The sequence below is a fragment of the Macaca mulatta genome, chromosome 4 (assembly GCF_049350105.2).
Source record: "Macaca mulatta isolate MMU2019108-1 chromosome 4, T2T-MMU8v2.0, whole genome shotgun sequence".
NCBI lineage: Eukaryota > Metazoa > Chordata > Mammalia > Primates > Cercopithecidae > Macaca > Macaca mulatta.
In genome coordinates this window covers 44,268,006-44,295,959 of record NC_133409.1, presented here as the reverse complement: position 1 = coordinate 44,295,959, position 27,954 = coordinate 44,268,006, and the positions used below count along the sequence as shown (strand labels likewise).

At 41.5% G+C, this 27,954-nt stretch overlaps 1 protein-coding gene across 1 annotated transcript in view; it reads right to left on the bottom strand.

Annotated features, from left to right (window-relative positions):
- Nucleotides 1-374: 374 nt before the first annotated feature.
- Nucleotides 375-27,954, bottom strand: part of HECA (hdc homolog, cell cycle regulator) — a 45,671-nt gene continuing 18,091 nt past the window's right edge. Inside the window, exons 2-4 of the mRNA XM_002808398.4 lie at nt 13,923-14,963; nt 6,632-6,786; nt 375-4,246 (exon numbers count right to left, since the gene is read on the bottom strand). Coding sequence (XP_002808444.2) covers nt 4,082-4,246; nt 6,632-6,786; nt 13,923-14,963 — 1,361 coding nt within the window. The 3' untranslated portion in view covers nt 375-4,081. The remainder of the gene's footprint in view (nt 4,247-6,631; nt 6,787-13,922; nt 14,964-27,954) is intronic.

Genomic DNA, 27,954 nt, shown 5'->3' with positions numbered 1-27,954 from the left:
AGGGAAATCAGGATGACTTAAGTTTTGGTTATGTGGCTATGGGTGGTTGATCTTGGGGTATATCTAATCTTTAACACTATACCATCTATCCAATAGAATTCCCTAAAACCAGAACAACAATTTTGGACTATTCACATAGAATCAATTTTGTTATACAGAAAGCTTTTATTGCAAAGTGAGTTTACATGTGATACCTGACTTGTAAGCAACATAAAAAGTTGGTAGTTTTTATTAGCTGCAGGAGTGACTTTGAAATGGTTATCTGAATAGTGATCAAAACCTCAGAAAGCTTTCTCTTCATCTTATTCTGACCAGACAATCCCACTGCTCAAAAATCCCAATGAAAAATAAAGTGACAAACTAAAGACAGAGTACAATGTTAGTTTCTGGAATTTTATTATTTTTAATACATACATTTCACAAACAGAAACCCTCTAAAACCACACACAGTTCCACAACCAAATGTTTCAATTTTATCCACATTCTTTAACTATTTACACTGTCTTTCCTCAACAAAAGTGCAATCCAAGACATCTTGACAAGAAATCTTTACTGACAAGAATTTATTTTTGAGCTGGTTTTAACGGAGCCCATCCATTTTATTTTCTTTCAATTACCTGGAATATTTAGTGAACAGGACATAAAGATGAACTGGGTTAGGCAGCATCCTATTATAGGAAATAAAACACTAAACAAGAACACTTTCTCCTCACTTCCTTTCCAATCTCCAATGAAAGTCACTCAACAGCTGCTACCAGGATACAAAACAGAAAAGCAAACTGGAGTTCGTGACCTAGACACAGGAGAACAGACTGTGTATTAAGCATCAGTCTTGCAGGACTAAACAAAAGATTTTAGCAAATTAGTTTTGGTGCTCTAATAAGGTACATATAAGTCTTATCTGTTAGTTTCAGAGTTCAAATACCTAATAAGATTCTTTTTTGATGAGTTAATTTTCCCCCAACATATATGAAAATAACTTTTACTCAGAAAATGAACTTCTTGCACAAAACCTAGAAGTTAAAGGGCATTTGAGGAAAGCTCCTCTGTAACTAGAAGAGGAAAATTCACCCAACTCCCCAACTTCATGGCACCATATCTCTTTTAAAGTATAAACCCATTATATCAACTGCTTCAAATGTACCAAGAGAATGAAGAGGTGAGATGGCCTGAAGAGAAAACAATCAATCAGAAATTGTACTCTCACTAAACTAAAGCAGATCACTGTATTTGTTCAAGGTATAAAACCCTTAAAAATAAATAATTAAAAAATATTAAGAGTAGACGAAAAAACACTTTGAAATTATTAGTCACTCTTAAGACTGCTTCATTTTACTGAACACTATTCATCAGAAAAACAGAAATTGGATCTCTTGGGTAACTAATATTCTTTTAGTATCCTAACTACAACAAAAATAATAACCTTTTTTGATATATTCCAATTCCAATCAAAGTATTCAGGGCAAGCTTGGGGTATTACGGTCAGTAGATTTCCAAAATAAGATTTATCTTCATGGTGTTGAATACTCAATTATACTTTATTCCCAAATCAACCAAATTTTCCCTCTAGACAAGAATGAATCACCTTAAAGGCGAAAGATATTCTCAGATATGCTTCATGCTCTCATTATTTTCTCTTTAAGTAACTGAAGACATCCATAGAATCCTTAATTTAGCATTGAAATAATGTCCAAGAGTAAACTTTATCCAATTACAGTAAAACCTCATCCTATTTATTGTTCAGGGGGTAGAAAACCATCTAAAAAGGCAACATGGAACACAGCATACACTACACCGACAGTAGTTCTAAATTCAGGAGCTTGCTGAATGCAATGTATAGGTCAATTGTAAGCTTCAGAACAACAATATAAAGCAGGTTTCACTATAAAATTTTAGGTGGGTTAAAGATCAGCATCATCAATATTTTACTATTTAAATTCAGAAATAAAATCCAAATGGTATTACGAGGACAAGAGAAACTTAGCACTTTTTGCATCTGGGTACATGAGAGAATCAATAAGGAAATAGTTAATTCACCACTACAGCTTTGTGCATTAAAGACAAGTTTGCAGAAAGCTATGTCTTACAATCCTCCTCCTTTAGTTGCATCAAACACTGTCAGTTCAATGACTTTCTACTTCTTATAGGCATTTCATGCATTTCTTCCCACTGAAAAGTTTTTTCAGATGATCAAACACTAACCTAGATGCAGCAAACCAAATCATCCAAACTGAAAGATAAAAACTATTAGTCAATAACATTGGTTCTTTAATGCTGCATTGTTTCAAACGCAACATCAAATATTTCATATAGAACTGAAATTCGGCTGGGCACGGTGGCTCACACCTGTAATCCCAGCACTTTGGGAGGCCAAGGCAGGTGGACCACAAGGTCAGGAGATCTAGACCATCGTAGCTAACATGGTGAAACCCTGTCTCTACTAAAAATACAAAAAATTAGCCGAGGGTGGTGGCATGCGCCTGTAGTCCCAGCTACTTGGGAGGCTGAGGCAGGAGAACTGCTTGAACCCGGGAGGCAGAGGTTGCAGTGAGCCGAGATTGCACTACCACACTCCAGCCTGGGTGACAGACTGAGACTCCATCTCAAAAAAAGAAAAAAAGAACTGAAACTCACTTGCAGTATTGCCTAAATACTTCTGAAAAGAAAAAACACACAGGAAAAAAAAACAGGTATAAACCAAATGAATAATATAAAATGTCCACATCAACCCCAAATTTGGCTATTCATAAAATGATTTTCAGCATTTTTAGCATATATGCACATCATACATGAAATTATGAAATTAACTTTTGAGAAATCATATTCCAATTCTATAAGGGTATGGGATGTCAGTCTATTTAAAGCATTAAAATCTACTGAACCAAAGGCTGTATTTTGGAATGCCCAATGCTCTGACTAATCAAGTTCTATATATATGATCATCTTTTTTCATCAACAGTAAGGTATCATGGGCTTTTTAGAATGGTCTATTTTTCAAACGTACTGCTATGCATTACAATCATTGATTTTCCAAAACATACTTAAAAAAGAAATAGTAAAATTATTTTCTTCATCATCCTTTCATACTTTTTTTTCCCTTCCCTCTTAAGGTCAAATCTTCGATTTTGGAAACTCAGAATTAAATGGGTTAAACATGGCCATAAGTAATTTTGAGGACAATAAGTGTGGCAATTATTGGTTCTGAAGCTCACCAGTTAGATTCTGTGGCTGATTTACCTGTGAGAAGAATATGACACCAAATGACACTTCAACAGTGCAACCTGTAATAAATCATCACTGCCCAAATCATGTTATTCATGGGTTCTCCTTAAGAGCTATTTTACCAACTTCAAAGACACAATTCAAATGATTGAGTTCTGCCTTCTTGCATTATTTCCAAATTCATTTCACATATTCTGTTATAGGTCAGTTTACCTAAACATAATTTGCAACACTAGTATCTTTCATATGTCTTACAATTTGGATATTGTTTTCAGCATGAAAAATGAATTGGCAAATTACAATAGCGATAGAAACAGCACTTGTGCCACTTTCAGATCACCTGTCAGTGTGAGTAAACTGCCTGCCCACGTGTGCTGCAGAACACTAGGCTGAGATAGACTAATGCACTATTAGCTCTCCAGGCACAGACTTACATTCACTTGTCACATGTTTTTCCAAAGGCCCAAGGAAGATCTAAAGGAAGGTTTTTAGAAAGTTAACATTTTAGTAAGTGTTTCCTTCCAACTCCTATCAAGCTCTTAGTTTATAACCACAAATTCCTTTCCTAAATTCACCCCATCCTCCCCACCATCTTAAAGCTGCATCAAAGACTCTTGGTAAGAGTGAACCCCGACCCAAATGCACAGGATTACCCATCTGGGCTCTGGTCAAAACCACAGACTAACACTCGGGAATCAAGACAGGGCAAGGGCAGCCCCTATTTCAGTGGCACACATACAACAAAGTAACTCTCCTTTAAATTAGAAAAGAAATTAATGTCACAGAATGTTTCCCTATAAAAGATATGTAATAAAGTAATAATATCAATAAAATAGCTATTACTAAAGCAAAGCTTTCATCAATAAGCTTCAAGAACTTTGAAGGAGGAAAATGGCTTCACGAAGTGGTAGTCCAGGTTCCCACAGTGTGGACACTGCTGGACGTTGCTATATTCTGAGAAGTACTGCATTCCGATCCTCACGTCGATCACCGGCTTCCCACAGTGCTTACAGTTCAGGCGGGCCTGGGGGAAACAGACACCATCAGCCACAACACCCCTCCACTACCCAACACTTGTCAAAGCCACCCAAACCAAAATGCTGGGAAACTGATCAAGGGCTTCGTAAAGGATCCCCTTTATTACCAGAAACAGGGAAACAGGGTATGCCTGAAAGACTCCCAACTTCTCTCCTGATATGCAGCACTGCTAGTTGTTTCACCTACTTATGAGAAGAAAATTCTAAACTAGTACTGCCTAACTGAAGTTCCCTAACAATCAGAAACCCCTCCCCCTGGATTTTAAGACAGTGGCTGAAGCTGACTTCCCTCACCCAAACCTCCACGAAACTTCTTTAAAATTTCATTTTTCATTCTACTCTATATAAAACTTGCATTTTCTTTGATGTAAAAATAAAATTTCCCAAGATACTCAAGTAAAATTAGCAATCCAGGAAGTGTGGTGCTGGTCTGAGGCTTCTGGAGTTCCCAGCACCCTGCATCTTCACTCATGCCTAGCCTCTCCTTAACAGCACAGTCCTGGAACCTTTCAGCAATGGGTCCAGGACTTAAGTGAATAACCAGAAATTATAAATAAAACAGACTAAATTTAGACTCATTTAAAAAATGTACTTAAAAAGTATAATCTCAACTTGCTCTCAAAATACTCCTGGGAGGTAGGTAGTATTAGCTGACTTTTAGATAATGCAACTGAGGCACATGTGATAAAGCACCATGCCCAAGACCACGCTTAGAAAGCAGCAAGGCTGGAGTGAACCAAAGCAGCCTGCTGATCCCCAACCACTGCAGGAACTACTTTCCTGTAACCTGAGATAAACACTCTTTTAACTATGTAATCTCTCTGATTAAAAGTGTGATTCTGAGCAAACCTGTCTTCACCCTGTTATGCCTTTCTAAGAATCAATTATTGCTTATTTTTGGCTACATCTTATTGAAGACTTCTCTTGATTCATTAGTAGCGTCTAACACTTGTATCCTCACAGATTTTTTTTAAATTAATAGTAATCGAACATATTTTCCATTTCAGTAGGGTGCCAGAAAAGAAAGGTCTGGGCTTCAATTGTTTTAAGGAAGAAATACAGTGCATGATGAATACCAAGAGGCTGGGTGTGGCAGGATGCTGTTCTGTTTTTCTTCCTAAAGACATGGAAATAATCTCATTGCCTTTCAATGGTGCATCACAAAGACCACCAGAACAGGAGTCACACGGTGCGGTCATGGCTGTGACACAATGTATGTAGACCTGGGTAAAACATCCCAAGTTTGTAGGCCTCCATTGTATGAGGAAATAAGGAGGTTGGTCTAGATCCCAGGTCCTTTCCAGTGCTAGTCTTCTGAGTTAACAGGCTCAAACGTTCTTTCGCTTCCTTATTTCTTTAATTTAAAAGATAATCCTCCACGCTGTGTGTGCAGAGGGGAGCTACTTCCTCTGGTTTCCCTCATGAGCTGGCATTAAGGCATAATAACTATCGTAAAATGCTACAGTGAATAACTACTGATAACAGTAAAGATATTCTCTTTAGAAAAATCAAGCCATAATGCTAAAGACATAAAACTATACAGTAACTAATAAAGTATGTATCAGCTATTTGCACTACAAAACCAGGCTGGAACACTTTAGAGCAAAGAAAAATTTCTCTCCTGCCCATGACAGTATCAAGGAATTATGTAACAAGCTATTTTCTTTCCCAAGCACTTGGAAATAAAGCAAGATACTTCCAAGGATTTTGTCTCCTGTGATTCTATAAGGTTATTTGTGTTTTCATATGTGAATACCTCCCTCTTTTTCTGATGACAGCTAAATTTCAGATGTTCTCATAGCATGAGACAATGCCTCCTTTTAGGAGTGCTTTAAGGATTACAACCTCAAACACCTTACAAGACAGGCAATTCCTAGATAACTGTACTATCCCACAGAAAGAAAACAACAAGAAAATCCTATTTAAGAAAGTGACTTTCTTCCTTTTGAGTAACTTTTTTTCTATTATACATTTAGTATAAGCTAATCATACAGAATCTTAGAAAATATACTCAAGGAAAAAGAGAACTAAAGGCATCTTTCAGCCTCCCACCTCTGAGACCATCTGGTAACAGGTTAGCAATTCCCTTTTCATGCTCACTTACTTACAAATGCAAGCATATTATTATGCCATTTTATAACCCATTCTTTTGACCTAATATACTGGAAATGCTTCCCACATAATTATATGTTATACACTATCCCTTTTAATGACTGCACAGTATTCCACTAAATGACTACATTACAAGTAGTAACTCAGCCATCATTGCTAGACTGAATTTCTTCTTTATTGCCAGAAGCATCTTCCTTACATTCACTTGGGGACAGAAGCCTACTATCACCCACTGCTCCCTCAGTGTGTTCAATACCTACCTGACAACATGGAGAGGCAGCCAGAATGTCGTAGGTATACATAGTGCCCAGCTGGTGCCAGCTGCCATCCCACCGTGACTTACACTTGATGCAGATGATCTTGTGAACCCCTTCCAGGCAGTCCACGCACACCGCATACAGGTGCATGAGTCTCCCTGTGCACAGAAGACACAAGGCTCTGAGTGGCCATCATGGAAATCATGTTTCATCTCCAAGGGGATAAAAAATGTTTCATCTACCAATTATAAGCAAAGATTTTATCTTTTGGATACATATAAAAAGAAAAATCAATATTTAGTACACAAGCTGTCCTTTCAGGATAATGATGAACTACTAGTTATTGTCAATAAAACATGTATTTTAAGTTCAAGCGTATTAAAAACTTGGCTTCAATTTGCTTTTCCAAAAAGTGCTGCTGGACTTACATAATGGGTCCATCCAAATTCAAGAAACAAAAGCCACATATACTCAAAACCAGCCTGTACTGTATTTACGCAGGACTTCCTGCTCAAAACTTTATGTTTAGCATATAGACTTAACCAATAACATTGGTCTTGTCACAAGCTCTCACCCCCTGACAAGTCCATCATAAAAATCAAGTCTGTCTTGGGGACTGATAGCCCAAAATTACACCACAACCAAAATTACTATGTTAACTATCCTTGTTCTCAAAATGCTCAGCCATCACCACATCTAATTTAGGAACCAGAATTGTATCTTACTTGTAATTTTTTAAAAGAAGTTCAACATTTTATTCACTGAGCTCTTAAAAGTTACAACATGATCCCCCTCCATTAGTTGATAACATCTTAATGTTTATAAAGGAAAGATGTCATCCTAGTGTATATGGAAGCATCACAGTTTAAATAATTAGGGAAAAGTCAGAATGCCCAGAATCTGCCCAGGCAACATATAACAGCAACATTTCTGCTCTCTGTGTGGGACCCAGGGCGCTTCCCCATGTAAAAAACTACCATCAGGAGAACACATAATCCTAAGTGGCCTCATATTCAGAATGTGCTGCTCACTGCCATCAGTCAGACTGTGGGTCTTCAGCACTCAGTAGTAAGGACCAACCTGCTCCCTACCCGATGGAAAGGTATATATGTTCCATCTACAGTACTTAGGGGGAGCCCTTCGTTCGCATTTGCTTGCATGACCCCCTTCCTCCTTCAGTGCAAGAACCATGTCTTATTCATCCTTGTAGACTCAGTGACTATCACAATGTCTAGGATGTGGAAAGCACTTTGTAAGCGTATGTTGGGTAAATGGATGGGGCATGTTAACAGCCAAAGACAGCATAACCTTGGGGGCCTTTATGCCAAAAAGGGGAAGGATGACAAGAACTTCTTGAAATGCCGCCCACCTCTGCTCTATGGCATTGAAAATAAAAGGGTCTCACATGCCCCATCTACTCTAGCCTTGGGGCATGTTAGGAAGTCCATTCAAGGATCCAGGAGCCACTGGAAACAACTTCATTTGCACTCTTCATCCTGCTTACTCAGTGCAATTCCCAAACATTCACAGGTACAGAGGTCACAGCTAAGAAGGGTAAGGGCAGCCTTAGACACAGAAGTCAGGTGTTGCTAACAATGACCATAATGATGAAGACAGAGTAACTTTTACTAAGAGTTAACCGAGGGTATGGCACTATGCTACCAGCTCCATGTGAATCATTTCATTTAACCCTAACAGCACCATTACAAAATAGGCATTACTGTTGCTCCCACTTCTGAGAGTAGGAAGTGAGGCTTAGAAGCTGAGCAGCTTGCCCAAGTTCATGAGATAATTAAGTAGCAAGTCCAGACTGATTCATGTCTCTTGGATCCATAACCTACAGGTAAACTCACAGGAACACTTGGTCTGGACTCAGTCTAGATTTGTTTCAGTTCTACTAAACATTGTCCTGACCACAGAGAATTTTGAATTTCTAAACCCTTTGTGAATTTAAACCAAAAGCCGATTCTCTGGAGAACAATCACATGTGGTTCAAAGTGGTAAAGAAGCCCAATAAGAACTTCTTAATTAGATCAATCTTAATAAATTATTAAAGCTAAACAAAACCTATTTTCAGAGGAAAAGAGAGCAAACAAAGTCCAGAGACAGAGTCCAGGGAGGGCAGTGAGGGGTAAAGGGCAGGGCGAGGAAGTAGTAATCCAGAGAGGGCCACTGGACACAGCAAGTACTGCAGCATTGTGTCAGCCCTGCACGCTATGCAATCCTGTGGCCTGCAGTGTAGTGTGGCCCTTCTATTGGAGTTGAAAATGCTTTTTAAAACACGTGGTCGGGCTAGGCACAGTGGCTCATGCCTGTAATCCCAGCACTTTGGGAGGCTGAAATGGGATGATCATTTGAGGCCAGGAGTTCAAGACCAGCCTGGGCAATAATACAGTGAGACCCCATCTCTTAAAAAAGTTTAAGGCTGGGCACAGTGGCTCATGCCTGTAATCCCAGCTCTTTGGGAGGCCAAGGCGGGTGGGTCACCAGAGGTCAGGAGTTTAGATCAGCCTGGCCAACATGATGAAACCCTGTCTCTACTAAAAATACAAAAAAATTAGCTGGGCGTGGTGGCAGGCACCTGTAGTCTCAGCTACTCATGAGGCTGAGGCAGGAGAATCACTTGAACCCAGAGGCAGAGGTTGCAGTGAGCCGAGATCGCAGGATTGCACTCCAGCCTGGGCAACACAAGCGAAACTCCGTCACAAAACAAAACAACAACAACAACAACAACAAAGTTTAAAAAAATTAAATAAGCCAAGTGTGGTAGCTTGAGCCTGTAGTCCTAGCTACTGGAGAAGCTGGGCAGGAGCACTGCTTGAGCTGAGCAGTCCAAGGCTGCAGCAGCTATGATCACTCTGTTGCTTTCCAGCCAGGGTGACAGAGTGAGATAGAAAAGAAAAAAAAGAAAAGAAAAAAGAAAAGAAAAAGAGAGGAGGGCAGGGGAGGGGAGGGGAGGGGAGGGGAGGGCAGGGGAGGGGAGGGGAGGGCAGGGGAGGGGAGGGGAGGAGAGGAAAGGAAAGGAAAATGGAAGAATGCATGGTCAGTAATTGGTGATTAAAGACATGATTTACATTTTCTTACTACAAATAAGATGGCATGGATTTCTCAAAGATGTGGCAATAAAAATGACGACATGTGGTCAAGGACTCACTTGTGGCAATGATGACTTCTCTGGTAATAATTAAATACCCTGATCTTCAGGTTTTATATCAAACGTTCAACTTCTCAGTATCTTTGTGATGCACATCTAATGTGCGCATTATCTATTTATGTATGTCTATGTTTTGATGTGTATATACACACACACAAGTACTTCGGCCTAATTTTTACCTCTTTCTTCATCTGCTCCTTGCAAAGTACCCTCAAGATTTGGTCATGGATTTATCACATCCTCCTTCCTTTTCTTTCTCTTTTCTTCCTATCCAAGAGCTCTTCCACCCTTAGGATTTTAACCACCACTGTTACAAACTCCCCAGTGTTCAACTCAAATGCTTATTTTTAACTGTGTCTGCTAGACATCTCCACACAAAAGTCCTAACATCCCTTCAAACCCAAGACTCACGAACCTCATCTTCTGCCCCCAAAACCAGGCCCTTTCTCCACCTTTACCTACCCATCTCCTTTCTCTACTCTTCCACCATTTATCTGGTCTAGAAACAAAGTGAATTTTGTTTCTGAATTTACAAGCTATAATTTTTCTTTAAAATAACCTCTTGACAATATCCCCTCCCTTCCATTCTGTCCACACCTTAGCATTCTTTTATATCCTTGCATCTAGACTACAAAGTCTCAACTCTGTCTGTAGATCCCACCCCTTTCAAACCCCTTTCCTGTCCCTTTCCTCCACGTGACTGCCTGCTTTAAAAAAACGTTGAAAATCTGTCCATTCACATTCATAAAGAACATATAGCAAAGCTCTTTATTATGGCTTGAAAGTACTTCTGCAATCTATTCTCTCCCTATCTTACTCCTTTCCCGCTCTAGAACACCCTTGGCTCCAACCAGTTCTCTCCCTATCTCCTGATCACAACCTGCCCCTCTTCTTTTTAACCACCCTTCCTTTGCTTGCAGGCACTCCCTCCTCATCAACAAACACCTGACCTGGGTAGACCCTCTGCTTACCAAGATCCAGCCCACCTTTTGACATCAGCATTCATGCTGCCTCTTTTTATGAACCCAGCCAAAGTGGTCCCTTCCTCTGGAAATTAAAGGATACTTAATGTACATCATATCCAGGTGTGATACTAGAACTTGAAGCCTGGTAAGTTACATTTTATAAAAGCATCTTATCCTAAGATTATAAATTGATGACAAGCAAGAACTGATAGTACCCAGAATGTGTGAAATCCGTAAGTTTGATCAACAGATGAATGGATTACATGAAAATAATTTGTCCATTACAGATAGAAAAAGAACACTACTATTCTCATATATGCTGTACCCATATTCATCTTCATAAAAAATATTTCAAGTTTTATGATGGAGAAATAAAGGTGTTTCCATCCACTTCCCTCTAAAATTACCCCTAAACAGGATAAAAAAACAAAAACACAAACTCCATCATGAAACAATGAAGTTATTTCAACCCTGAATCAAACTATATGAAGTCAGAAAGTGCAGTGAGGGATAGTAAATGGTTAAGCTCTGAAACTGGACAAGCACTGGGGAGTTTGTAGGGAGATCGTAGGGGGCAATAAATTACAAACAACCATAAATTCTATGCAGCACTTTCCATCAAAAAACACAGTATTTCAGCATCATCTGAACCTGGGCTAGACTTAGGACTTATGCTGATGAACAAAATGTGACAGGAGTGATGTTACTCAGTTCCAAGCTTAAGCCTCTAGAGACAGACTCTGCAGCTTCCACTCATATCTCTTGAATGCTATCCTGAGAGCACCATGTGAAAAAGTCCAAGCTAGCCTATTGGAAGATGAAACTACATGGAACATAAAACAAGTCATTCTGGCTGAGACCCCCTAAGCCAACCTAACTGTCCTAATCAATCCACCCACAGAATTGTGAGAAGTCATTAAATTATCCTTTTAAACCACTAAGTTTTGGAATGTTCTGCTTTATAACAAATGCTAAAAGATATAAGGTAAAGTTAGTTACAATTCTCAAAATGAACGAGACTACTCTCTCTGCAATTTCAGCTCCCTTTCCTTGCTCAGAAAGGTAGCACAGGAAATTACATACATGAAACAAGAAGAGCATGCTATTAAAAGGAGCTCTTGGAAATCAAAAATGTAAGAACAGAAAATTTTAAACTCCGTAAAAACACCAGAATAAAAAGTCAAGGAAATTTTCCATAAAGCAGAAAAAAGAGATGAACAGGGCCATGTATATATTATATATCCTTTATTATATATAAAATAAAGGAGTTCTCCACTCCAACAAAAGATAATCTAAGGGGTCTAATGTCTGATTAATACAGAGTTTCACAGAATTTTTTAAAAGTGAAAATAGGGTAGAGGAAATTATCAAAGAAATAATACAACAACAAATTTCTCCAAATGGAAGATGGTAACTTTATAGAGCCAAAGGGCCAAGAGAGTGCAGAAAGCACAACAAACAGAGAAAACTGTGTAAAAGACCAGCATATGGTGAAATTAGGGATATATGAAGAAAATCTTAAAACCTTCACGGAGGGGTGGAGATGGAGGCAAAGACAGGAATAAGAGTAACATCAGACCTCTCAAAATAGCGACATTGTAAGATGGGAGACAGTAAAGAAATGTCTTCAAAATTCCGAGGGCAAAATATGTATAACTTAGAAGACTACACCCAGCTAAATAGCAATGAAGAGTGAAGATAAAATCAAGATACTCTCAAGATGTTCAAAGTCTCAAATCATCTATTCCCTTTCTCAAAAAGCTCCTGGGGGATGTTTCCTAAAAGCTGAGAGAACAAACCGAGAAAAAATAAAATACTGAGATCCAGGAAACAAGATTTTAAAAAATAGGACAGAAATGAAGGCATTCCTAGAAGGACAGCAATGTGGTACACCAGGTCCTGAGTGCACCAGGACAGGTAGAAGCAGGAGGGTAAGAGTCTCCATGAGGGGCATTTTCAGGGGCAAAATTTTTTTTTTCCAAAAAAATCTGACAGGTATGTGGAAATGTTTCTGAAAGATGGTTTGTAAAGCTGCTGGAGAGTGAGAACTAGCCAAGGTTATTAAAAAAAAAAACCTATGCAAATGAAAATAATCAATTAATCCTAATAAAAACAAAAGGAGTCCTAGAATATACGGTACTATATTATAAGAAAAAACCCCATACTTCTTGGCTCAATATTAAATATATATTCACGTTAGTAAACATTAAGGATTTAACCAAGAATTGTGGTATCTCATCCTGAGAGGGAGGAGGAGGGGGATGCATAGTCATCCACCTTCAAAGCCAGTCAATAAACAGATAATATGTAAAACTGGAGAATGAAGACAGCAGTATTTACAATCATGATGTTAAAAACTTGAAGCATAAGCTAAGATTTGAAAATGTTTGTCTGGGTACTGACACAGCAGGGTTGGCGGGAAGGAGACATGTAGGGATATATCATTTTTACAACAAGCTTTTTAGCACACATTTAAAGTATAAACATGTTATATGTGATGTGTCTCACCTTTATGGAAGTTCAGTAGTTGTATATGAACTGACAGATTTCTTATACTAACCAACCTCATCTTATTCAATTTATGGCTGAAACATACTAAGTCCTTACATGTCATCCATAGGAATAATAAGCTTCCCCATCGCCCCTCCCTCCATCCACCACCACCACCAGGCTAATGCCTGAGCTTTCAATAATCCTGTTTACCTTTTGCTGCTATCAAGACAGTCTCATCTTTCATAACTTCAAAATTAATTCAACTAATCTAAAAACACCTTGGCCCTTTTCTGACCACTGCTTTTCCTCGCTGTTATAAGGATCAAAGAGGATGCACGGCTAGTTGGACCCATTAAACAGGTTTACAGTAAGTGACAAATATGCAAAAACTCCACTAACTTCCTTCCCCATTATGCAAAACCACACGCCAGCAATCCTCTCTTCAAATTACAGAACACACACACAAAATTATCCACTAGGACAACTGTACTTGGTACTGCCACATCAGAGTAAAAAATCACCACGTCACTGGGCGAAGCTGAAATATTCAAATGTTACCTAGCACCTGACTAGAACAAAGAAACAACATTGGTGAAAACTAAGCCAAAATAGAGCAATCCGTCTTGTTTGCTGTTTGGTTTTTAACAAACAGAAAGCAGGCAAGGTGAATTAACACCTATACCTTGAAGGTGACAAGGAACATCATATTCGATCTCATCATGTCTGGACGGGCTTAGGAACAGAGTTCCATCCACCAGTGGGAATTGTTCGAACACCGGGAGTGCCCGGTGGCACAGGGCACAGTTTACTACGTTTCTGTGGCTGGCACTGAGCGCGGCCAGAATGAACTTCCGCAAGTCCTCCCCCTGGCCCACTTGGGCATCGTCTTCCATGCGCACGTGGAAAGTGTTCAGCTTATGCCTGGGGATGTGAGTGAGGAGCTCGGAGAGGTCCAGCCGCCGAAGGAACTGCACGGGGGTGTCGAAGTGTCCCCCCCTGTGAACTGACAACCCCGCAGGGCTGTAATCAAAGTGGGCATTTCTGAACACATGGCTCCCGGTCATGGCCTTCTTGTGAGGCTCCAGATGGATGGCGTTCTTTAAGAACTCCCCGAGGTATCTGGAGGAGCGGGGGCCGCTGAAGTGGGCGGGAGAGAGGATGGAGTAGCCCGTGGGTGGGGACTGGCCCGGGGAGCCGCCGGGGGAGCGGGCACCGTAAGCCGTGGCACCCACTGCCTTCTCCTGGGAGTTCTGCCGGTCCATGGAATGCCGGCGGGGGAGGTCGTGGCTCGGGCCTTTCTGGGGCTTATTTGGCGGCCTGCACTTTTTTGCCTCCTCCGCCGCCTCACCAGGGGGCCTCCCTGTGTTCTTCTCGGAGCCAGACTTCTTCTTTTTCTCGTCCTGCATCCGCTTCACCTGGTACCAGTCTGTGTCCTTCTTCAAGTGGCCCTGGCCACAGCGGCAGGAGCAGAAGCGGAAGGCCAGGTCGTAGCCCTTCTTTGTCCACATGTTCTGGCGGCACTGCTTCTCATTCCAGCTGCGCGCACGGCCGATGCAGTTGAACTGGACGAGGATGCTGCTCTCCCACTCGTAGAAGCACTGCAGGTGCATCCAGGTGCTGCAGGGGCAGTGCTCGTTGTTGCACACCACCTTCTGGTAGTCGTCCTTCTCCAGGTCCACTGGCCTCCCGAAGCTGCAGATCAAGGGAGTGGCACATGGGGCTTCTGGGGGAGGAATAGAGAGAGAACAGATTTCAGGTTTTTGGATTAGGGATACTCAACCTGTACTTGCAACAGTATGGTGTAAGGTTTTTCTAATACATGAATATAATGAAAGGCAGTTCCAGGGTTCCTTTAAAGATGAATCACTCCAGTGAACCAGGGAATAATATAAGTAGCTTCATCACTACTTAACCAACCAGTCCGGTGGAATCTCTAAAAAGGGCCTTCAAAGCCCTTCATCCCGACCTTTAGGCTGTCCTGAATACCAGAAAGATGCTGAAACATAGACGAACTCATGCCCATTTCTCATCTAAGGTGGTTTGACACCTAATGTCAGGGATAATGCATCAAACTAATTTGTTGGTCTAAACAAAATTACAAAGACGGGCTGTGAAGGGAAAAACCAGAATTCTTCCAAAGCTATCAGGACAGGAAGTGGGAATAACATAGTTATACTCTTTCTTAAGTACATGTCCCACACATGGTGCAAATAGCCAAGCCGGTTCCCAGAAAGGACAGAAAACATGGTGACAGAAAGTAGAATCCACTAACCCAATTCTTAAGAAATAAACATGATTCATGGATATGGGAACTCCACTGATTCCTTATAGATATTCAATGATAACTGAACATCTGAACTTAGAATTTATTTCTAAAATGTCAAAAAGACATGATAGAGTCGTGAAAAAAAAAAAAAAAACAAGTGGTTGCCACGGGGGGTGGGGGATGAGCAAGTGAAACAGAGGATTTTTAGGGCAGTGAATCTATTCCTATGATACTATAATGGCAGATACATGTCATTATACATTTGTCAAAATCCATAGGATGTACACCACCAAAAGGGAACCCTAATGTCAATTATGAAATTAAGTGACAAAGATGTGTCAATGTAGGTTCATCGATTCTAACACATGGGCTATTCTGTGTTCATAGTGGGGGAGGCTGGAGGAGGGCAGGACGTATATGGCAACACTCTATACTTCCAGTTTTTCTGTGAACTTAAATCTGCTCTAAAAAATAAAATCTGTTTTTTAAAATGACAAATAAAAGGACATGCATGTGTAAGTCCCAGTTCCATGGGATACTAGCTGTGTAAAAGTGAACTGGTTATTTCATCTGTTTAATCTTCAATTTCCTCAACCCTAAATGGGCATAATTATAGTAGCTACCTTATAGAGATTTTCTGAAGATTAAATAAGAAATGCTTATAGAGTTTAGCACAGTACCTGGCACATAAAGGATTACTAATGTAGTTGCTGCTGTTCTTGTCGTTAACTGACTGTGACACAGCTTGCGATATTTTTATTTATAAAAGAAGCTGTGTAATGGGTGGCCAGAGGTGGAAAGGGGCTAAGGCAGAGATGGCAAAACTGACCAAATGTGGGGCCAAACAGGGAGACTGAGAGTCTCATAGTGCAGGACCAAGGAAGCATACCTGTTGCCACAGGCCCAAAAGAGTGGCTGCCGGTTGTATGAGCGGGGGCTGGTGCGGCTTACAGGCCGGGATGAGAAGGGTGCTTCAGGGAGTCACACAACTAACAGACTTCCCCACTTGTGTCTTGGCATTTCTACAATTTTCAATACAATTCATCACTCCCTTACACTCTTGCTTGCATTTCCGTAGTGTTTTATACCATGCAGTTCTTTTGCCTCCTGATCCCCAAAGTAAGTACTCTCCAGGACCAGTGCTCAGCATTTCTCTCCTAATCCTCTAGGCAGAAGCTAAAAACTACATCACCACTTCTTAATGAGGGCACTATTATTAAGTGCCCTCTTCCTGTAATCTGGACAATTCTCTTCCTGTAATGCGCTGCAAGAAGCATCTGCAAGAAGCATCTGCACAGCACACTGCAAGAAGCATCACTGGGCCTGAGCACTCAGTATCTGTAGCCCACCTACCCCACCTTCCCCATCATGATACCCCCAACGTTCGTAACACTTTCGAAGGGCCCCTTTGGGGGGCAATACTACTCTCCCAATTGGGAACCACTGGGCTTGGTCATGAAGCAGTTTAGATTATGTGTATAGATGACAGAAGCTAAAGTCAGACTCCCAGCCTCAGAGTTCTGCTGTAGAAAGCTTCCCCGGTGGCAGAGTGGGGTACAGGACTGGAAGTAGGGAGGCCAGAGGGAGGGTGCTGCAGGTTGAGAAATGATGAGTGCCTGTGCTTCAGGAGCAGCATGAGAAGACACAGAGAGAGAGAGAGAATGCTGATGGACAGCAATGTGGGAGCGGGGCAGGGAGGATGAAGAAGTCTTAGGGCTGCCCTACTTAAGACCCACCGACTTGGAAGTGCCTGTGCACCACGGAGGTGAAGAAGACATGAATTTGACTGGAGTTCAAGACATCTAGAGCTGTGAATACAGATGTGGAGTCACTCAGCCACAGATGAAGGTCAAATCCCTAGGACTAATGAGATGCCCAAGAAAAATGTGAGGAGTGGGCAGAGACCAGAGGCCGGGAAAAGAATCCTGGGATGCAAGGACTGGAACCAAGGCTGGAGGAGAAGATTCCCCTGCAGAGATTGGTAAGAAATGAACTAAGAATTTACTGAAAAACAAGTCAGGAGAGAATTACGTCCAGGCAGTTAGGGGACAGCGCAGTGGCTTACACCTGTAATCCCAGCACTTTGGGAAGCCGAGGCGGGTGGATCACCTGAGGTCAGAAGCTCGATACCAGCCTGGCCAACATGGTGAAACCCCATCTCTACTAAAAATACAAAAATTAGCTGGGTGTAGTGGCGCACACCTGTAATCCCAGCTACTCAGGAGGCTGCGGTGGGAGAATCGCTTGAATCGGGAGACGAAGGTTGTAGTGAGTAGAGACTGCGCTACTGCACTCCAGCCTGAGTGGCACAGTGAGACTCCCTTTCAAAAAAATAAAGAATGAAGAACTGCAAAATGTCCCAGAGCACCAAGTAACATCAGTGCTTCTCCACCTCTGCACTACAGACATTTGGGCTGGATCATTCTCTGTTGTGGGAGCCATCCTGTAAGATGCCTAGCAGCAAACTCACGGTCCATCTCACAAAAGCCAGCCCCACTTAGTGTCTCCAGGCACTGCCAGGTATCCCCTAGGGGGCAAAATCACCCCTGGTTGAGAACTCACAGGATGCAATAAGCCTGAAAAGTCCCAACCAAAATGAGCAGTGAGCCAGGGCACTGTCTCCTCAGGGATGATAGAGGGCAGGCAGAGGTGGACAGTGAGGTGAAAAGGCAGAAACAGGGAGACTCCAGGAAACTCTTTCCACATGGTAACTGTAGGGCAGGGAAAGAGCATGGGCAGGGACAGAAGACAGCAGAGGCTGAGCCTTAACCATGTTCATGAGCTCAGGGAATGCAGGCCAAAACCTCAGGACAGCTTAAAGACATACGAGAGGGAACAAACCATGTGACTCCTCTACTCAACAACCTTCCCAACCTTATCCCTGCACACTGAAACACAGACACAACATTCCACCAAATCAATCAGCAGAGGGTGGTGGCAATGTGGACCCATAAAGCCTGTACAAATATTAGTTCTGTCATATGTTACAATTATCCCCTTCAGGTGTGGGATTCCAGGGCCTTGGCAAAATGGCCCTAAACCAATTTGTCTACCTCTATGTATTAATATTTGATCACCGTGGCTTCCCCTTAATCTTCATTTGTCCAAATCCCATTCAGCCACTGACAGCAATTCACAGTTCAGACTCCGCAACCAGACTGCCTGAGTTGGAATCCAGGCAGGACCATTTATGAGCTGCATGCTCTTGGACAAGTTACTTCTCTTTGTGTCAGTTTCCTCTGTATAAAATATAGAAAACAACAGAATGTACCTTTAATGGTTCAGAAGAATGAAATGAAAAAAACTATACACATGAAGTACTGAGAAAGCACCTGGCATCTAGTAAACTTCCTCTCCACTCCTACTGCTTCAAGACCCACCTCTCTACACACCAATTTTACCAGGATTGCCCCCTATCCTGAGTCCAACCCTTCCCCTCCCCTCCCCGATGGTCTGGCCCCAATCTTACTTGAGTCCCTCATCATGGGGACTCTCTTCATAATCCTCACCAGCTGATGACTCAGGAAAGGAAGCCTTTTACTCATCTTAGTGTTCCTGGCACCACTGGGCCCAGGCTTTGTACAACTCCAGTGTTGAATGAAGTCGCATTAAAGACACTGGCTCACCAAACCCGCACATGACAAGAGGAGCAGAAGGGAAAAAGAGAGCTGTAATCCTAGACAGACAGACCTGGATGTACTCAAGCACACCAAAAAGAAGTAGAAGAGTGGTTGAAACTGAGTAAATTTACCAGTCACCTGGGCTGTGACTTTTACAGGCCTTTAAAATGTTAATTGGTCAATTATTAAGTGTAGTTTTTTTAATCTTGATCCTTCAAATGAAGAGCCTTGAAGTGAATGTCACTGAAATGTAACCACAATAACCAAATATTACTAACCCAAGACCAATAAAATCAAATTAGGTCAAAGGAAGATCTAACTAACATTTGCATTCACAATATTCCAAATGTAAATGCTGAGACTGACTTGATATTTCTTTGAAAAGTATTTTCACATTAAAGAAAGGTGTATTAAGAGAGGAAAAATTCTGTATCTTTTCAAAAAGCAGCAAATATATCATTTAACCAATACTGAGCACTTCCTACATGCCAGGTCTTGAGCTAAGAGCCCTAATAGTCTAACAGAAGTGCACACATGGAACACAGATGAGGTACCACAGCTGTGCCCGTCCCTGTCCCTTTAACAGTATTTGTCATGTTCACAGCCATGCTCCACTATTTCCTAACCAGCAAGCCTCTTCCTTGTATAAAGAGCCCCCACTCCAACTTGCCAGCCCTGCTTGTTTACAGTCAGCCACTTTGATGTGGCCTTGCGGGTAGGCTTCAAAAACAAATACAAGGCCAAGAGCATGTTAAATATGCCCAGTAATATGCACAACAGACACCTCACCCTATTACACACCAGCAGGGTGAGGCTCCCGGGGAGACAGGCAAAATGGCGTAACAGGGTGGGCCCTCGGGAATAGTCAGAGGACATCTGACAATGCTTTTGCCGAGGTGTGTTGGCCTCTAAACTCGGACAGTATTTCCTTCAAGGCTCGGTTCAAACACACTTTCCTCCCTCATTAGCACCGCCCCCCCCAACACACACAACACACAAAACACACACACACACACACACACACACACACACACACACACACTGTCCAAACTGGAAAAGCAGCAGGAAATAATAGAAGAGAGGTGTTTGGTGCCAGGTCTGCTCCTGATTAGTTGTTTGACATTGAGCAGTTTTGTTTCCTCATCTGTAAAGTGGGGATAAAATGCTTGCCCTATTCAGTTCATGTACATGGAAACACTATAAAGTTCCATAACAATGTTTACTTATATGCTACTTCTACCATAATTTTACACTGGTGTATTTCACTCCCCAGATAAATGCAAACTGCTCCAATGTTTTCTACTTTTTCTAATGTTTTAAACATGCCATACAGTAGGTATTTAGAAAATAAGTAAGTATGGCCAGGCACAGTGGCTCATGCCTATAATTCCAGCACTTGGGAGGCTGAGGCCAGAGAATCTCTTGAGGCCAGGAGTTACAGAACAGCCTGGACAACATAGTGAGACCCCATTTCCACAAAAATTTTTAAAAATTAGTTGGGCTCAGTGGCATGTGCCTATAGTCCCAGCTACTCAGGAGGCTGAGGCAGAAGGATCAAGCGAGTCCAGGAAATTGAGGCTGCAGTGAGCCTGGGCAAGAGCGTGAAACCTTGTCTCCAAAGAAACAAAGAGAATAGCAGTCCCACAAAGGCATAAATGGAATATAGATTGATCTGATACAACTAAATCTTCAACAGGAGAGATGGGAGAAGGGTATCATACACTCGTGCTACCAACTTCCCTTGGGGCATTAACCTAAACTGTGATAACCTAACAAGCAAAACAGAAAAATGCTCCTTTACACGGAGCTGGCATTGTTTTTAAAAAGTATATGAACCTTCTAAGGCCTGTATTTTAGGTTCATCATCAAGTGTTCAGTACCCAGCTTCTGTTTCTCCTGCTCAAGTTAAAATCAACAGGGTTCATGTGATTCTGGGCAAAAATCTCAAGAGTTCAAGTCTGGACAACAGAGTAGCTAGGCTGAAGTCACCTGGGCCAAGCCAATCTTGTCTCTCCAGCTTTCTTACCCGGCATCCTGCCCTCAGCACTTCAGAACTCTGTGCTCCCCACCTATTGAAAGAGGAGGATCACACTGATTGCCCAATGAGCCCAAATCCCCTGACAACCTCATTCACTGAGGAGCCCCATAAACAGGACATTGCTATTTTCAGCTTTTTAACTGTGAGTTAAATATTTGTATCCTCCTTAAAATAGTTGCCTCATAAGCAGGTGGGGAGTTGGGTGGAACGAAGGTAAGGAGGGTCTTCTTAAGTCACACGAGGCTTTCCAGGCAAAATCTAAAGTAGGGACGACTTAGTCAAATTCATCCATGTAAACCCACTACTGTGTAAATAGGTGTTTAATAAATCTTCTGACGAAGGAAAGAATGACCCAACCAGACTCAGTCCTCTGGTTGTGACCATAGTGCTAGAGAGAGGGTGAACCCATGGGGAGAACCAACCCAGCTGCTGGGGAGGCAGCTACAGAGCTCCAGCCAGGTCTCCCAGACTCAGTCCAGGCCTTCTCTGTCAGGACAGAGCTTGGCCCTCACCCTCACTTCCTCAAACTAACATCACCCAGGTACTTTTTTAAAAAAAAAAAAAAAACGAGAAAAAAAAGGACATGTATGTGTAAGTCCCGGTTCCTTGGGATACTAGCTGTGTAAAAGTGAACTGGTTATTACAAATGTAAGGTTTCAAAACTGTTTTATTAGATCGCTGATTATTCCTCTTATGTGGGAACAAATCCCCTTGTTTGCAGAGAGCATGGTCCTCTTAGGGTATGAATTTCTGACCAGTGTCCTCCATCTCCAGCTTCCACGACTCCCGACTATGCGACATGACACAGAGCCAGCCTGCCTGGATGTGACTCAGCTCTGCAACTTATTAAAGACCTTTGGCAAATCACCGAACTTCCCTGTGCCTCTGTTTCCTCACCTGTAAAATCCTGTAAAATGGCAGAAATAATTTTTTTTTTTCAATTTTTTTTTCTGAGATGGATTTTCGCTCTTGTTGCCCAGGCTGGAGTGCAATGGTGCTATCTCGGCTCACCGTAACCTCCGCCTCCCAGGTTCAAGCAATTCTCCTGCCTCAGCCTCCTAAGTAGCTGGGATTACAGGTATGTGCCACCATGCCTGGCTAATTTTCTATGTTTAGTAGAGACAGGGCTTCTCCATGTTGGTCAGGTTGGTCTTGAACTCCCGACCTGCCCACCTTGGCCTCCCAAAGTGCTGGGATTATAGTAGGCGTGGGCCACCATGCCTGGTCCAGAAATAATAATATTAATACCCTAATAACTAACCCTAAAGGGTTGCCATGAGGAATAAAAAAGTTATTAAAGTAGTTAGAACAGTGCTTGGCACGTACGCACAATTTTTTTTTTTTTTTTTTTTTTTGAGACAGGGTCTTGCTCTGTTGCTCACACTGAGTGCAGTGGCATGGTCATGGCTTACTGCAGCTTCAACCTGCCAGGCTTAAGCCATCCTCCCACCTCAGCATGGGACTACAGGTGCTGGGACTACAGATGCACACCACCACTCCCAGCTGATTTTTTTTTTTTTTTTTTTTTGAGATGGAGTCTCGCTCTGTCGCCCAGGCTGCAGTGCAATGACGTGATCTCCGCTCACTGCAAGCTCCACCTCCCGAGTTCACACCATTCTCTTGCCTCAGCCTCCCAAGTAGCTGGGACTACAGGCACCCGCCACCATGCCCAGCTAATTCTTTGTATTTTTTAGTATAGACGGGATTTCACTGTGTTTGCCAAGATGGTCTCGATCTCCTGACCTCGTGATCCGCCTGCCTCAGCCTCCCAAAATGCTGGGATTACAGGCGTGAGCCACCGTGCCCAGCCCCAGCCGAGTTTTTATAAAAAAAATTTTGTAGAGATGGGGGTCTCACTCTGTTACCCAGGCTGGTCTTGAACTCCTGGGCTTAAGTGATCTTCCTGCCTTAGCCTCCCAAAGTGCTGGGATCACAGGTGTGAGCCACTGCACCTGGCCAAGCACTGTTTAACTATAAGCAATTGTTAATAAACACCATATCACTTTATATTACTTGTCATAAAAATCAAGGGATTTTGAACAAGTTCAGAGCAAAGTCACAACCAGGAAGTGGCCATCCATCCTCCTTTCTCCACGTTAAGTGCAAGGCTGGCTAAGTCCACCAGGAGTTGAGCACTTCAGTATATTCACCCCTTCTCATTTGCCCCCTTTTGCTACATGCAGGCACACACCTTCCTCCACCTGTGCCTCGCCTCAATCCTGTCCCAATCCCAAATCCCTTCCACATCTTCCCAAGCCCAGGGAGGTGCCAGCCTCTCTTAGCTGGGAAAGTACCATCCCGCTCTCTGCAGCCCTCTATATTACTCTTGGGCCAAATGTTGCCACTTGCATGCTCTCCCAACTTACACTTTTGTCGATCATGACTTTCTATGTGTGCTTTAGGCTTATGAGGGGCAAGAAGTAGAGTGCTTCTTCACAACAAAGCAGTACAGCATGCATAAAGTAATTCACTCAATATTTACTAACTAGTTTCAAAGAAATAGAAGGAAAAGGAGACCTTCAAAATTATCTTCTTCTAACCCCGTGAAGATGTTCTTCCCAGTGTCAGACAAATAAGTACTCTGTTATATTGTCAAGAGGCGTGTGAACCAGAGCAACTCTACCTTAAAAACGAGCTGGGTAAAATGAGGCTGAAACCTACTGGGCTGCATTCCCAGATGGTTAAGGCATTCTAAATCACATGATAAGACAGGAGGTCGGCACAAAATACATATCATAAAGACCTTGCTGACAGAAACAGATTGCAGTAAAGGAGCCGGTCAAAACCCACCAAACCCAAAATGGCGACGAGAGTGACCTCTGGTCATTCTCATTGCTATACTCTCACTAGCACCATGACAGTTTACAAATGCCATGACAACACAAGGAAGTTACCCTATATGGTCTAAAAAGGGGAGGCATGAATAATCCACTGCTTGTTCAGTATATCATCAAGAAATAACCATAAAGTGGGCAACCAGCAGCCCTTGGGACTGCTCTGTCTATGGAGTAGCTATTCTTTTATTCCTTTACTTTCTTAACAAACTTGCTTTCACTTTGCACTGCGGACTCACCCTGAATTCTTTCTTGTGTGAGATCCAAGAACCCTATCTTGGGGTCTGGATCAGGACCCCTGTCCTGTAACAATATGTTAAACCTAAGCCATCTTTCCTTAGCATGGGTAACAGCGATTTCATGAAGCATGACTGCATTTTATTCATGGGACATGGTTCTGAAGAACTTACATAATTCAGAACAGATTATTCCATAGTCTAGAGTATGGGGAACGCACACTCAGAACACAGACACGTGCAGTTATTGTGCTGTATTTCTGCTTTACTCATACTTTTTAATTCTATCAGCATTGACTCTCATACTTCTGAGTTTATTTCATAAATTAACAGCGTGTCATGTCCTGGTATCTTTTATCACATCTAATTTCTGTTCCAAAGTTACTGATTTCCAGGATGTTTTTCAGCACTAGTATTAGCACACTTAGGTGATATTTTGAAAGCTACAGGCTGGATGCAATGGCTCACGCCTATAATTCCAACATTTTAAGAGGCCAAGGCAGGAAGGTCACTTCAGCCCAGGAGTTCAAAACCAGCCTGGGCAACATGGTGGGATCTCATTTCTATCAAAAAAAGAAAATACAAAAATTAGCCTGGTGTGGTGGCGCATGCCTGTAGTCCCAGCTACTCAGGAGGCTGAGGTGGAAGCACTGCTTGAGCCTGGGAGGCAGAAGGTGCAGTGAGCCAAGATCATGCTACTACACACCAGCCTGTACGACAGAGCCAGACCCTGTCAAAGAAAAAAAAGAAAAAGCTATAATAAAGATTATAAATTATAATGGTGAATGTAAAAAGTAATAATAATAATAATACAAATGTCACCAAAATCCTTACAGAAGTTCTAGCAATGAGAAGAGTTCACATAATACTGCTACAAGTTACTATTTCTGTTTATAAGAAAATAAAAACATATAAACTATAAACATTTATAAAATATAAACATATAAAATATAAAAAATATAAATGATGCCACTGTGTAAGAAAGCATTTTTATAATTCAGTTGACCTGACAGCTTTCAAAATATGAAATGGCTTCACACATAATTTGGGAAAACATGCTTACTGAAATTTTGCACACAATGTGAAGCTTTTATTAATATTATTTGTATGTGATTAGTTGAAATTTGCATAATTCAATTTGTATATAATGGGATCACACTGTACTGGAAAACAAATTAGCAGGCTGCCTTTTCTCTTGTTTGGAGATTTAGATCTTGAGGGTACTAAATCATTGAAAACTACGCAGCATCCTAGCACGAACGTGCACTGCATAATGTGCTCTGAAGGAAATGTAGATTCAGGAGCTCTTGGAACCAAATCACACTATCATAAAATGGGAAGAAGACTCCAGACTAAGCATATGTGTTAAATGTATGTATGTATATGTACATGTGCATATACAGTCATGTGCCATATAATGACGTTTGATTCAACAATGAACTCCATACACAACAGTGGTCACATAACAGCGTAACTAAACTGACAAATTCCTATTGCCTAGTGACGTCCTAGTATACCTATCTCATTTTTCCCTACATTTAGGGTAGCCTAAGTGTACAGTGTTTATCAAAGTCTACAGTAATGTAATGTCCTAGGCCTTCAGATTCACTTACTGACTCACCCAGAGTAACTTCCAGTCCTGCAAGCTCCTTTCATGTGTAAGTGCCCTACATGTGTGTACCACTGTTTATCTTTTGTACTGTATTTTACTGGGCATTTTCTATGTTTCTGTATGTTTAGATGCATAAATACCATTGTGTTCCAACTGTCTACAGTATTCAACAAACCTGATGTACAGGTTTGTAGCATAGGAGCAACAGGGTATACCATCTGGCCTAGGTATGTAGTAGGCTATACTTTGTACAAGTACACTCTACGATGTATGCCTTTGGATGAAATCACCAAATGACACACTTCTTAGAATGTATCCCTGTCATTAAGCAATGCATGACTGTGTATGTACAACTGTGGAGAAACTGTCCAACCAGTTGTTAAACAATCCTTTTTTTAAAGACTTCTTGTCAGTCTTTAGTGCCGTATTCCAATATTATCCTTGCTTAGGAAAATAATCTTGATTTTTTTATTATCCATATTAATGTCCTCCTTTGTCAGCACAAATATTCAAAATGTGGCAATACTCAATAATCTTGATTTTGATTATCCATATTAATGTCCTCCTTTGTCAGCACAAATATTCAAAATGTGGCAATACTCAAACCTCTTTATTCATAGTTTATCTATGTGATTTTCATTTACTACGTAAATTACAACGTAGTGTCCCAAATGTTGGACCTGCTTCTTCTCCCTTGATGAGCTCCAAAATGGTGCTTGGAGGCCAAAGGCCATGGCTGATTTGGCCCCTTCCCCTTACCTCTGAAATCCCAATGACTTCTGCTGAAAAGACTAATGACTTTATCCCTTCCCTAGTCTGCCCAACAGGTAAAGCATATGACTGCATGATTAAATGGCAACATGGGTCATCTGTAGACCAGTTACTGGTTAGAAAATACAACTCACAACTCCCTGCTGTTCAAAATCTTCTAAAAGCTCAACTGATAATAGGTGATATGATGTCTACATATCCCCTAGATCAGAGTTCCAATGGGTCAGTTTGGCCTGCATTGTGTCTTATTAAACCAGTCCAGAGTTTTTGTTATGGAATGTGAATCAGAATGCTGTTTTGGTACAGCACACATTCTCCAGGTAGCTAGGACTCCCTCTCTACCCTATTCAGATGCAGTCTGTCCTCCATATCTGTGGGTTCCACATCCATGGATCTGACCAACTGTCAATGGAAAAAAAAAAAACGGATGGTTGTGTCTGTACTGAATATACACAGGTTTATTTTTCTTGTCATTATTCCCTAAATTTACAGTATAACAACTATTTACATAGCATTTACATTGCTTTGATACCACAGAGCTAGGGAAAGCGGGTGGGACTAACACAAGTTAAAACGCCACAGCTTACTGTTTTTATTATGATTCAGTCCTTTCTCTTGAAAGAACGCTCTTAGAATTACTGTAAGCCTTTGGTTAATTTCCAGAGTTCTGAAAAAGTTAATTTTGGTAATTCTTGCCAGTGTTCTTATTGCTCTCATGGAGAAGCAAATTTCTGGAGGCCCTTACTCTGCCATCTCAGAAGTCCATCTTAATAAAAATTTAAGTTTATATATATATATATTTTGTTATAGGAAAATATGATAGGATGATCAACAAAATGCTTTTAAGCAGGACAACACCCTGTCTTAGGATCAAATTCTGAGTACAAACTGAATGGAAATAAAGAAAAGAATGTAAAATTTCTATTATGTTTTTAGGCCGGGCACAGTGGCTCATGCCTGTAATCCCAGCACTTTGGGAGGCTGAGGCAGGAGGATCCACCTGAGGTCAGGAATGTCCAGCCTGACCAACATGGCGAAACCCCGTCTCTACTAAAATTACAAAAATTAGCTGGGCATGGTGGTACATGCCTGTAATCCCAGCTACTCGTGAGGCTGAGGCAGAAGAATCACTTGAACCTGGGAGGCGGAGACTGCAGTGAGCCAAGATCGTGCCACTGCACTCCAACCTGGGCAACAACAGAGCAAAACTCCATCTCAAAAAAAAAAAAAAAAAAATATATATATATATACACCCATATATATATATATAATTTTTTAAATGGATGATAATGGTTACCAAGTTACTATGATAATTAGGATTCTGTTTGCATAAAAGT